At 59.0% G+C, this 12,430-nt stretch overlaps 1 protein-coding gene across 2 annotated transcripts; it reads left to right on the top strand.

Annotated features, from left to right (window-relative positions):
• The first annotated feature begins 6,718 nt into the window (after window positions 1–6,718).
• On the top strand, window positions 6,719–12,430 carry TBC1D24 (TBC1 domain family member 24). Of its 2 annotated transcripts, none has more exons than XM_049768465.1 (7): window positions 6,719–7,037; window positions 8,521–9,601; window positions 9,888–10,046; window positions 10,535–10,598; window positions 11,091–11,186; window positions 11,277–11,499; window positions 11,587–12,430. In XM_049768465.1, exons 2-7 carry the CDS (start codon window positions 8,637–8,639, stop codon window positions 11,739–11,741), a joined length of 1,662 nt encoding a protein of 553 aa, XP_049624422.1. In that variant the 5' UTR covers window positions 6,719–7,037; window positions 8,521–8,636; the 3' UTR covers window positions 11,742–12,430. The 2 variants fall into 2 exon arrangements, with proteins under 2 accessions (XP_049624422.1, XP_049624423.1); XM_049768466.1 differs by lacking the exon at window positions 6,719–7,037 and adding an exon at window positions 7,742–7,763.

Here is a 12,430-nt window from a genome sequence, read left to right on the forward strand (position 1 = left end):
CCAGATGCGCCCTCGCCGGGGGCCGACGGGACCTGCTCACTCCGATTTGGGGTCCGGCAGGGAGCACCCTGGGGCGATCGAGTCTGTCTCTGCACAGCCCTTCCCAGGGGTGGGTCCCGTCAGCCCCCCGAAAGCTGTAGGTCGCCTCTGCCAGACTCCAGAGCTCTGAGAGCATCACCCTCCGCGTCTGCACCATCCCGAAGATCGTGCGCGCCCTTTTGCACGGAGTCCCCGCCAAAGGAACCCCAGGAGGCACTGTGCGCCCCGTCTCAGGTCCCAGATGCGCGCGTCGGAGCCAGGGGTGTGGTGGACTCGGCAAGGACCCAGGCCTGTAGTGCCTGCCTGCAGGCGCACCGCGACCCTCCCTCCCTCCCAAAGCGCTCGGCCCGTTCCCTCCCCAAAAGCGCAGGCCCGGCGCCCGCCTCCTCTCCGTGCGCACAGGCCGGACTAGATCGCCAGCAGATACGCGCGGGCCTGGGACTGGACTGAGCGAGGGTCTGCGCCCGCGCTCGGCAGGATTTGCGCAGGCGTCTGTTGCCGCTGGCCGCCAGCGCGCATGCCCAGAACGGCGACTTGGGGGCGTGGCCTGGACTAGATGGGCGGTGGCGGCGGCGCGCGGTCGCCCGCCGTGGGCGTGGCTTATGGACGGGGGCGTGGCCTCTGGATGCGCGTGCGCACTGCTCGGGTCCCAGCTCCAGGGCGCAGCGAGCGGTGGCGAGAGCGGCGCGGCGGGCTAAGGTGGGTGCACGGCGGGCGGGCGGGCGGTGGGGAGCCGCGGGGTGCGCTGTCCGGTGGGCACCGCTCCGGGAGGGGAACTGGGGGGGGTTTAGCACTCTGTGCCGGCTTGCAAGCACTGTCGCGCAGTCCGAGCTCCGTCCGATTCTCTTGGCCCTGGCGGGCGCCCACCCACCCGAGCCCCGCGGTCCGCGCGCGCTTGACCCCGGGGCCGGAGCGTGCAGAGCAGGCCCCGGGCCCGCGTTGCGTGTCTCCCCGGGGCAGCACGGCCCCTTCTCGGGTCCTGGAAGGAAGCTGCAGCGCGGACACCTGCCTCCTGCCACCTGGCACCTGGGCAGTCTCTCTCCAACGCCCCTTCCAGGCTCTCGTCCTCCTGGGGCTCCCCAGGGGCACCGTCCCCGGGCCCAGCCTCTGTCCTCCACGGGCGCTGGACGGGCTATCAGCAGCGACCAAAGGTTGCCCGGGACGCACCTGGGCCGCGCCCTGCATGGGATGGGGTGATGCTGGCGGCGGGGCACCTCCATGCAGCCCCCCAATAGGCTTGGGCCTATTGTAGGCCCAAGCCCCGCAGTGACAGGACTGCTGGGCAGGCTCTTTCTCAATGCAAGGAAGCGGGGTCCTCCCCCAGAGGCGAGGGGGAACTGAACAGCTCCCCATCCTCCGTGCCCTGCCCCCTGGCTGGTTCTCCCAGATAAGACCTGGCAGGGAAGGGCACCATGGCCGGGCCATCTGTTTGTTACCCAGGGGCCAGCACACACGGACGAGCTGCACCAGGCTCCTCCTAAGCAGCTCAGTTCCAAAGCCCGTCTCTGACTGCTGATGCTGTGCCCCTGCGTATTGTACTGCGGGGGGGGGGGTGTCTTCTCTGGGGGTGCCAATCAGCCAGGGTACCAGTGCTAACAGTGTTGTTTGCATTTGGGTCAAGGATGACCTTCTGGTGGACTCAAGCCCAACAACAGGGTCCAAAACAATAGTTAACTCCTTCTTGCCCCTCCCCACAAACACACACACAGAGCACAGAGTCCCCTCCTCTCCCCCCGCCCCCACCCCCCCCCCCCCCCCCGGGGGCTGGTGACCTTGGGTGCTGTGCAGGTTTCTCATCTTTACCAGGGCCAGTTTGAAAGACACCTTTGCAATAGTTGCTCTGGGCAGGTTTCAGACACAGAGCCTGTTGGTGGTGGCCCCTCGGCTGGTGCCTCTGTTGTGACAACTGCACCCCAGTGGGAGGAGTGCAGGGGGGGGGCTGGAGGGGCTGTCAGAGGGTCACTTTCCCAGCGGGGACAATCACAGAAACACCCCCTGGGGCACCCGCTCCCTCTCAGGGATCCTTATCAACCTTCTGATCAGCCAGGCCTTCTGGAGTTCAGGGAGTGCGTCCTGCCTGCCCATGAGGGCCAAGCCGGGCCCTGCTCAAGGCAGTAAGCACTCACCTGAGCTGGGAGCAGCCGAATTGGTGGAGGGAAAGGGGAGGGTCCCTGCAGAGTCAAAGGACTAGGGGAGCCTCTGGGGAGCCTCTTGCAGACTGTTCTGGGTCACTGCGCTGGGGGGTGGGTGGGAAGGCCCAAATAAAGGGGGCCCAATGTGGGGTGCTTGGCAATTTGGGGGTCATGAGACCTGGGGTGGGCCAGGGAAGGGGAGATCTTGCAGAAGGGGGGAGGAGAGGGGTCGCTTGGGTCCTGGGGCACAGACAGACCAACTTTCACCTACCCCAACCACGTTCACATTTGCTCTTTGTGAAACTTGTGGGTGGCAAATCCATTTCTCTCTAGACCAAAGCCGCTCCCCCCCAACCTTCTCAGGAATGTCCTGGCCCCATGAGAGCAGGACTTGCTGCTCTAGCTGTCCTGAGGCCCATTCACAAGGGCTGGGGGGGCCACAATGCAAACTCTACCAGCCAGGGTGGGGGGGCCTGTCCCTGAGAACACAGTCCTGTGACACCCCCCCCCAACTCTGCTGGTTGTCTCTGATGGCCCTTCACTGAGGCTGTGCTTCCCCAAGGATCCCCTGTGAACCCTGCCGTGGACTCCGACACAGCTGCTCCCGGAGCCCCCATGCACCACCTAGTCACTTCTTCACCCCTTTCCAGAAGGTCCCTATCGCGGTCATGTCCTAGGAGGTGATCCAAGGACACACCATTGTGGCACTTGTCTCGGGTGTCCAGAGACCCTGATGGCCCTTGGCCCTGTGACTGGTGACCTGCAGAACTTACTACTGCATGTGACCCAGACTTGCTCCAGACCCTCTCCTGGGGCCACTCCTGTCACCAGTAGAATTAAATCTTCCTCCAAGTCCTTGTGTGTCCTTCTGTGTGTCCAGGCAACATCCCAGCAGGACAGGGATGGTGGGTCTGTTGGGGCGGTCCCATGACCCTGTTTCCCTGGGAGAGTGTGTGCTAGTATGTGTGTTCCTATGCATGTGTGTGTGTGTGTGTGTTGACTGACCATGGCTGAGCTGGGAGGAACCCAGACAGGGATAAGAGAACTTGGAGGCAGGTGTGGGTTTTCGTCTGGATGAGGGACTGTTCCGGGCTAGAACAAGGGAAGCTGCAGACCATTCCTGGGGGTTTTGGGGGATGGAGGTAGAAAGCATGTGAGGTTTCTTGTGCGGCTGATTCTGCCTGGGGCGGGGGGGGGGCAGTGAGGGAGGGACTGGGAGCTAGAGGGATCTGACCTCATGGCTCTGGAATCCTTGTGTGGTGCTGGACCATCCTGTGTCCGTCTGTCCCTGAGCCTTGCACCCTGTGAGATTTAGGCAACCCCTGACTGTACCCCAGAAGTTACTCTCCTCTGGGTCCCCCCTTCCCCCAGTGCCCTCTCTGTTGCACAACCTCCTTCCTCTTTGCCTCCTGCCCCTGAGGAGCAGATATGGGGTGCTCACAGTCCTGAATGTGACTCAGGCTCAGCCTGTCTGACTCAGTGGTTCCTGCAGCCATGGTAGGGTGGGCAGCAGGGAGCATCAACCCCTGGCATGGCCTTCTGGTGCCCTTGGGAAGAGGGTGCCTTGCCCCAGGTGACCTCAGACTGTGTAGGTCCAACTGGGGCCACCCCACCCTCGGGGCACCCTCTCCCACCCCTGAGCTGCCAGCATCCCTAGAATGACAGCACTGAAGGGTGCAAGGAATGTGGTGGCTGCACCCAGCCCCGACCCTCCCTGTGTGAATGAAGGAGGTGGAAGGAAGGCAGGTGCAGGGGCTCATCCTGGTTCCCCAGAATTCTGGTTCCCCAGGCAGGCTCAGGCTCCTGCATTTGAGAAGCTCCTACCCCAACCACCCTCTCCCTCACTTGGGGAGCCCCTGCCCCCATCCTCTGCCTGAACATGTGTGCAGCTGGGGAGGGACTTTAGGGGAGCTGATGTTTGAGGCGAGGACCTGTCCCCAAGCTAGGGACAACCCAGGGGCTGGGTAATGTGGGGCAGGAATCTGGGGTACAGGGGGCCAGGTTCCATTTGGGTAGAGCACTTCCCCACAGAATGGGGGTACAGGCTCAACTGCTCCTGTTCCTTCTGAGTCAGGTGGGCGCACAGTTGAGGGTACCCCTATAGGGGTCCCACTGAGCTTTGTTGTCTGGCTCATGTTCCAAAGGATCCGGCTCATTTCGGGGTCCCGAGACATGGGGGACACAGAGCTGGAGTGGAAGCTGCTTGGCTGGGGGAATGGGAGCTCCTTCTTACTTGACCCTGCCTTTGAACGCTGTCAGGGATTCTTTGCCTCTGAGCAAGAAGGTTCCAGCCAAGGCCAAGAATTCAAGGAGACTGGAAAGGAACCCACAGCTGTTCATGGGTGGGGGTCAGCGCATGGGACCCCATAAAACTGGATGAGAGACCCCCTTGTGTGGGCAAGAACCATCCTCAGGTCTGTGGGGCCCCACACCTGGGGCTCGGGTCTTGAACAGGCTGGCAGGGCAACATTTTTTTTGTTTACTTGTTTTGTTTTTTTGGTGGGGCTACACCTGCCAATGTTAGGAGGTTACTTCAGGCCTGCACTCAGGAATTCCTTCCTGGAAATTCTCAGGGACCATATGATGCCAGGGATTGAATCCTGGTCAGCTGCTTGCAAGGTAAATGCCCTCCCCACTGTGCTCTGATCCCAGCTGGTACCCTTTTGTTGTTTTGTTTTGTTTTGGGGTCACACCCAGCGGTGCTCAGGGGTTACTCCTGGCTCTGGGCTCAGAAATTGCTCCTGGCAGGCATGGGGGACTATATGGGATGCTGGGATGCTGGGATCTGAACTGCCGTCTGTTCTGGATCGGCTCGTGCAAGGCAAACGCCCTACCACTGTGTTATCTCTCTGGCCCCAGATGGTGCATTTTTGTGTAAACCACAGACTCAGGAGTTTGGTGCCGAGCATAGCATGCCCGGCTGCTCCCCAGGCCCAGGGTCACAGGACACGCTTCCTCCTGGGTGGGGCTCAGTGTCTCCCACAGAGGCACTGGAAATTTTCACCCTATAATTTGTATGGCCTTTTTTTGGCTTTTGGACCACACTAGCGGTGCTCACGGCTTACTCCTGGTACTGTGTTCAGGGATCATTCCTGGAGGGAATCAGGGGACCATAATGGGGTTTGGTGTGCAGAGCAAGCACACTCCTGGCTCGTGCATGTGAACCTTTAAACAGGTTCTGGGGGGAGGGTTTTGCAGGAGGATGGCCCGGATCATCCCCAGCACCACCAGGAAAGCCCCAGCACCACTGCTAAAAGTCAACAAAAAGGGGGCCGGAGAGAGTACAGAGGTTAGGTCCCTGGCCTTGGCAAATGGCCAATCCAAGCTCAATCCCGGCATCCTATATGCCCCCCTCCCCCAGCCCACCAGGAGTGATCCCTGAGTTAAAAGCTAGAAGAAAGTTCTGAGCACTGCTGCTTGTAGATCAAAAGGAAAACTAAAACTAAACTGTTAAAAAAAAAAAAAAAGGAGAAGGGCTGGAGCGATAGCATAGCGGTAGGGTGTTTGCCTTGCACGCCCAACCCAGGATGGACCTAGGTTCGATTCCTGGCATCCCATATGGTCCCCCATGCCTGCAAGGAGCACAGAGCTCTGAGCACAGAGCCAAGAGTAACCCCTGAGCACTGCCAGGTGTGACCCAAAAACCAAAGGAAAAAAAAGAAGGGGAAAACATTCTCATGTGCCTGGGAGGGCAGTGGTGGGGGCCTCCTGCTGAGCACTGCCACGCTCTGCCTTGGATCCCTGGGCACCAGTGAGCCTCTGTGTGGCCCAATGCTGCAGCTATGGCAGGGGGACTGTGGTTCACATGGTGGGTTTCTGCACCCAATGAAAATGTGTCCACTGCTTTCCAAGACTGCTCTGCACCTGTGAACTTGCCACTGTGGCGTTTTGGGGTACCCAGGGGTGGCACTCCCAGGGTGCTTAGGGCAGCCATATAGTACCCGGTGCAAAGCCCAGATCCTCACATGCAGGGCATCTGCTGTTTGATGAGCCACATCTCTGCCACACAAAGTTGGCGTTTGGGGTTTGGGGAGGCCACGCCCACTGTTTATCTGGTTTACTCAAGTGGTGAACGGGGCCCCTGTGCGTGCTGAGATCCAGTTCAGTCTTGCACATAGAAGGCATCTCAGCCCTGAGCGCTCCTGCCCCTTGGTGAATGGGTTTGGGTCTTTTCTGTGTTTTCAGTGGAAGGGAAGCTGTCATGACCGGGTCACTTACAAAACCCACTGAAACGCCCCCAACACTCTGCAGCTGCTGAACCACAACAGAGAGAGAGGAACTGTGAGTATCAGTTGTGTGTGTGTGTGTGTGTGTGTGTGTGTGTGTGTGTGTAAGTGAGTGAATATGAATATTGAATGAATAATGAATATTGAATGGTGAGTTTCAGCTGTGTGTGTATGAGAGGAATTGCATGGTGAGTCTCAGGTGCATGTGTGTGTGTGTGTGTGTGTGTGTGTGTGTGTGTGTGTGTGAGAGAGAGAGAGAGAGAGAGAGAGAGAGAAAGACAGACAGAGAGACAGAGAGACATGAATTGTACCTGGTATATTCATGAGAGGATTTGTGAATCTCTGAGGCACATGTGAGAGAAATGTTGTGCCCCTGAGGTGCGTGTCAGAGGAATGGCAAATCTCTGAGATGTGTCCAAGAACTGTGAGTCTCAGTGTGTGTGGAAGGAGTTTGTCCCTGAGGCAAGGGGGGGGTGCTGTGCTTCTCTGAACCTCAATTGCATGCCTGGGTGTCCTGAGTAGAAGGCACCTGCTCCACTTGGTTGGCTCCAGTACCACGGCTCTTTCCTCCAGGTGCCCAAAGCCCACTGCTTACTTACCCTTGGTGGGGAGACAGCAATAACCCCTGCTTTCATCCCAGGTAAGTTCCCAGATCTGATTATGAGGCTTCAACACTATCTCATTACTTCTCTTTTCACTTTGTTGGTTTGGGGCCATATCCAGCATTGCTCGCAGCTTCTTGCTGGCAGGGTTTGGGGGAACCTTTGTAGTGCTGAGACTTGAACTCCAGTTGTCTGCATGCCAGGCAAGTGCCACATCCCCTGTACTATCTCCCTAGCCCCTCCCTTTTCCTGCTCAGTCCCTACACCCGCTTTCCACACTGACCTCACCACAGCTGGCCTATGTGAAAAGATAAGCCCAAGCCTCCAGTTTCCAGCCCAGGGACAGAAGGGCAGTAGGTCTGTTCAATCCACCTTCTAGCAGATCTGGGCCAGGGCCTTTGAGATTCAGACAGAAGGCCCATGGTCACAGTGTGGCCCTGTGCCCCAATCTACAAGTTATTTCTACACTATAGCCTTTCATAGGCCACCTCTCTGGTCTGGCATGGCTCCTGTTTTGCTGGAAACTTTCCATTACATTCGCCAGCCCCATGTAGTGACATGAAACTCCAGAATTGCAGGGAACTTTGGAACTTTTATCTGCTTCGCTCTTCAGTGTTATCAGAAGACAGGTGGGCTGGAGAGAGTGCTGGGGGGATAGCACTGACTTTGCATGCAGCCAGTTTGATCCTCACTACCCCATTGATCCCCAAACCCTGCCAGAAGTGATCCCTGAGTTCAGTCAAATAAATCCCAAGCACTGCCAGGTAGGGCCCCCAAAAGAAAATAAAACAGGCTTTTTTGGGGGGCCCACATCTGTCAATATTCAGGGTTTACTCCTATCTCTGCACTTAAGGATCATTACTGGAGTTACTTGGAATATATGGGATATCTGGGTCAGACACATGCAAGGCCTGTTGCTCTAGTCCAAGGAAACAGGTTTGGCAGGAAGATAAACAGAAAATTGGCCCTTTCATGGGCTGAAGTGATAGCAAAGTGGTAGGGTGTTTGCCTTGCACGCAGCCTACCCAGGACAGACCCGAGTTCGATTCCCATCATCCCATATGGTCCCCTGAGCCTGCCAGGAGCAATTTTTTTTTTTGGTCATTCCAAATGGTGCTCCGATAGTTACTTCTGGCTCTGCTCTCAGAAATCCCTCGGGGGAGGGGCCAGAGAGATAGCATAGAGGTAGGGCATTTGCCTTGCATGTAGAAGAATGTCGGGAATCGAGCCACCGTCCGTCCTGGATCGGCTGCATGCAAGACAAATGTCCTACCACTGTGCTATCTCTCTGGCCCCATCAGGAGCGTTTTCTGAGTGCAGAGCCAGGAGCAACTCCTGAGCGCCACTGGGTGTGGCCCAAAAACAACAGCCAAAACCAAAAAAAGGTTCTTTAAAATGTGACCCTCCAGGTCTGGGGAGGAATGTGAAGGATCTGGCATGCACTTGACCCATCCCAGTCCCTGTGTCAGTCCCTGGCCCTGCTGGATCTCACCGCATGCTCACTGTGTGTTTGTCCCACAGGCTTACAGATGGCAGAGCAGCTTGCAGAATGGCCCCAGAGAGGGGCCGTGGGGATCTAGCTACTATCTTGGCCACTCCCTGGCACTCTAGGGCCTCCTTCTGGGCTCGCCCACACCATGGAGCCCCCAGAGTACAACTGCTTTGTGGACCGGGAGAAAATGGAGGCGGCTGTGCAGGACTTGGGTCCCCGGGAGCTGAGCTGCATGGAGCTGCAGGAGCTGAAGCAGCTGGCACGCCAAGGCTATTGGGCCCACAGCCACGGCCTGCGGCTCCGTGTATATCAGCGCCTCATCCAGGACATTCCCTGCCGTACCGTCACGCCTGATGCCAGTGTCTACAGCGACATTGTGAGCAAGATCGTGGGCCAGCATGCCACCGGCAGCCTGCCCTTGCCCGAGTTCGTGGACAACACCCAGGTGCCCAGCTACTGCCTGAATGCACAGGGTGAGGCTGCGGTGCGCAGGATCCTGATGTGCATTGCTGATCAGTTCCCTGACATCTCCTTCTGCCCCACACTGCCTGCTGTGGTGGCCCTGCTGCTGCACTACAGTGCTGATGAGGCCCGGTGCTTCGAGCTGGTCTGTCGTATCCTGGCCTGCAACGACCCAGGCCGCCGGCTCATTGACCAAAGCTTCCTGGCCTTTGAGTCGTCCTGCATGACATTCGGGGACCTGGTGAACAAGTACTGCCAGGCAGCACATAAGCTGATGGTAGCCGTGGCTGATGACGTCCTGCAGGTTTATGCCGACTGGCAGCGCTGGCTCTTCGGGGAGCTGCCTCTCGCCTACTTCGCCCGCGTCTTCGATGTCTTCCTGGTGGAGGGCTACAAGGTCCTGTACCGCGTGGCCCTCGCCCTCCTCAAGTTTTTCCACAAAGTGCAGGCAGGCCAGCCCCTAGAGTCGGACAACTTGAGGCAGGACATCCGTTGCTTTGTCAGGGACATCGGCAGGACCGTGTCCCCTGAGAAGCTGCTGGAGAAGGCCTTTGCCATCCGCCTCTTTTCACGCAAGGAGATCCAGCTCCTGCAGATGGCCAATGAGAAGGCACTCAAGCAGAGGGGCATCACTGTGAAGCAGAAGAGGTGGGCAGCAGGGGGTGGGAGTGGGGATCTCAAGATGAGATATGGTGGGGGGAGGCTCCCCTCTAACTCGCGTGTCTCTTCTCTTCTTCTCTCTGCCTCTCGCTTCCTCCTGCTCTCAGTGCCCCTCTGTCTGGAAGGTAGGTCTGACCCTCTCTCCTGACTCTGCTCGGATGGCACCTGCGGGTGCGGCCACTCTGTCCATCCATCCATCGTCTCTCCATCTGTCTTATGTGTGGCCCCCGGGCCAGCTCCCCCAGGCAGCCCTGCTGACCTGCTCTTCCCACAGGCAGTTCGTGCACTTGGCCGTCCAAGCGGACAACTTTCACTCCGAGATTGTCAGTGTGAAGGAGATGAGGGACATCTGGTCGTGGGTCCCCGAGCGCTTTGCCCTCTGCCAACCCCTGTTGCTCTTCTCCTCTTTGCAGCATGGCTACAGCCTGGCCAGGTGAGGGGACATCTGGGTGGGCGAGGGGGACAGGTGAAGGGGACAGCCGGGCAGATGAGGGGTCGGCTGGGTAGGTGAAGAGACAGCACGTGGCACCTGTCTCAGCCCTTCACTGACAGATAGAGGAAAGGATGGACGGACAGACAGATGGACAGAGGACAGATAGATGGATGGGTGAGTGGATGGATGGATGGATGCACAGACAGATGGACAGATGGACCGGCAGGTGAGTGTATGGGCACAGCAGAGCTGTGCTTGCCCGTCCATGTCTGTTGATCCCACGGGTGGCTCAGAGCCTACCCACCAACTGTTATGTTCCCCTCTAGCTGCGCCGGGGATCCCACTTTCCTGAGTGGAGTGGAGACCTTCCCCCACGGCCTGGCTTCCCCTAGAACCCCCAGGCACTGCATCTAGGTCTCCTGGGAAGGGACACGAGTGAGTGCCCAGCCCAGGCGTCTCTAGGGCGAACTGCTGTACTCTGTCCCCAGATTCTACTTCCAGTGCGAAGGGCATGAGCCCACGGTGCTGCTTGTCAAGACCACGCAGAAGGAGGTGAGGACCTCACAGCCCGCCCCACTGCCCCTGCCCAGCTTGCTTTCTGCAGGGTGCCAGGCAGTGCCAGCCCCCATCTCCCCAGAGTTGGGCCCTGTTGAAATCTGCAGGGGGGCCAAGCAGAAATGCCTCCTCCTTCTTCTGGCCCTGAATTTGGGAGCTCCCCAGGATCTGCGCTCAGGGATCCCTCCTGGTGGTGCTCAGGGGACCATAGGTGGTGCCGGGGATTGAAGCCAGGTCGGCCACACTCAAGGCAAGTGCTGTCTCTCTGGCCTGGCCCTCCTCTCCTGAGACTGCTGGGCATGCCTAGGGGTCCCTTTCAGGGTATACAGACCTGATCATGCATGGGGCAACTGCCCAGAGGGCTGCAGGAGGGCCCAGGGTTGGGTGGGCCTCTTGTAGGGCACCTCCTGGAAGCTTCTCTGGGGGCAACCTTGCTGGACGGGGCTCATCCCACACAGGCGGCTCAGGGCCACCCCCCCCACCCCCCAGGTGTGCGGCGCTTACCTGTCCACAGACTGGGCTGAGCGGAACAAGTTTGGGGCCAAGCTCAGCTTCTTCGGCACGGGCGAGTGCTTTGTGTTCAGGGTGAGTGAGTGCCCCCTGTCCCCAATGGGGCCGTGCAGGGCCTGTGTGTATGCAGGTCTCCGGGATTATGAGCCCCTGTTCTCCCTGCAGCTACAGCCTGAGGTGCAGCGCTATGAGTGGGTGGTCATCAAGCACCCGGAACTGACCAGGCCTGCGGCCCTGGAGGCCCGTGCTGCCCCTTCCCCGCTGCACTCCGTGGCCTCCACTGATCTCAGCGACCGCTTGTCGCCTTTCCTGGCTACGCGCCACTTCAACCTGCCCTCCAAGTCTGCGTCCATGTTCATGGCTGGGGACAGCGAGTGCCTCATCATTGGTGAGGAGGGTGGGCAGGGGACGGCCAAGCCCAGTGGGGTTAGGGACAGTGCGGGTGGGGGTTCCCTCTGACTGGTGCCTCCTGCAGGTGGAGGGGGCGGCCAGGCGCTCTTCATCGATGGGGACCTGAACCGTGGCCGCACGGGCCACTGTGACACCTTCAACAACCAGCCACTCTGCTCTGAGAACTTCTTGGTGGCCGCCGTGGAGGTCTGGGGCTTCCAGGACGCTGACACACAGTGAATGGGGCCCCTCCTGGGGGGAAGTGATGGAGGGACCCCCATGTGTACAGGCAGCTGGAGCACAGAGGCAGCCTTGGGGAGTCTCTTCCAGGCTGGAGGGGCCCTGGCCCAGTGGGCTCACAATATCCCCTACTAGTGCCTGGTGGCGGCACTATCCCAGCCACAGGCTCTGGGCCCCTGCTGAGCTGCTGTGCAGGTAGAGGGGACTCAGGGCTGGTGAATTCCCCACCCCAGACCAAGAACACTCCTTTCACTTCTCTGGTCCTGTGCCCTCATCTCAGAGGTCTTGCAGAAAGCTCCTTGCAGGGGGCTTCTCCCCTAAGTCCCCAGCCTCCACCTAGACTCAGCCTGTCACCTATCTCTCCAAACACACCCTGGCTCACGCAACCCCTTCCTCCCTCAACGGACATGAATTAATGGGAGATGCAATGGTCACTGCCCGGGGACCTATCCCCAGACCCCTCTGATCCCAGCAGAATGGACTGGATACCCAATCGGCCTGTCTGGGGCTATTTCCCCAGTTGTGAATTGGGGTCTGTCACCCCTGCTGTCCCCAGAAGATTGAGAGCTCCAAGAGGACACTATGGAATGGTGGGGTCACCCCCCCAGCCACTATTACCACCACCCTGACCCCCACTGCCCTCACCTGTTCCCCAACTTTAGTGTCATTAAACAGTGTCTCATCAACCA

The sequence above is a fragment of the Suncus etruscus genome, chromosome 2, assembly GCF_024139225.1.
Source record: "Suncus etruscus isolate mSunEtr1 chromosome 2, mSunEtr1.pri.cur, whole genome shotgun sequence".
In the NCBI taxonomy this organism is placed as follows: domain Eukaryota; kingdom Metazoa; phylum Chordata; class Mammalia; order Eulipotyphla; family Soricidae; genus Suncus; species Suncus etruscus.

Bases quoted from the DNA above. Each gene is read 5' to 3' on its own strand.
- TBC1D24 (XM_049768465.1), top strand. From the start codon at position 8,637: ATGGAGCCCCCAGAGTACAACTGCTTTGTGGACCGGGAGAAAATGGAG. The intron at 9,602-9,887 runs GTGGGCAGCAGG...CTCTTCCCACAG, and splicing joins ATCACTGTGAAGCAGAAGAG to GCAGTTCGTGCACTTGGCCG. The intron at 11,187-11,276 runs GTGAGTGAGTGC...TTCTCCCTGCAG, and splicing joins GCGAGTGCTTTGTGTTCAGG to CTACAGCCTGAGGTGCAGCG.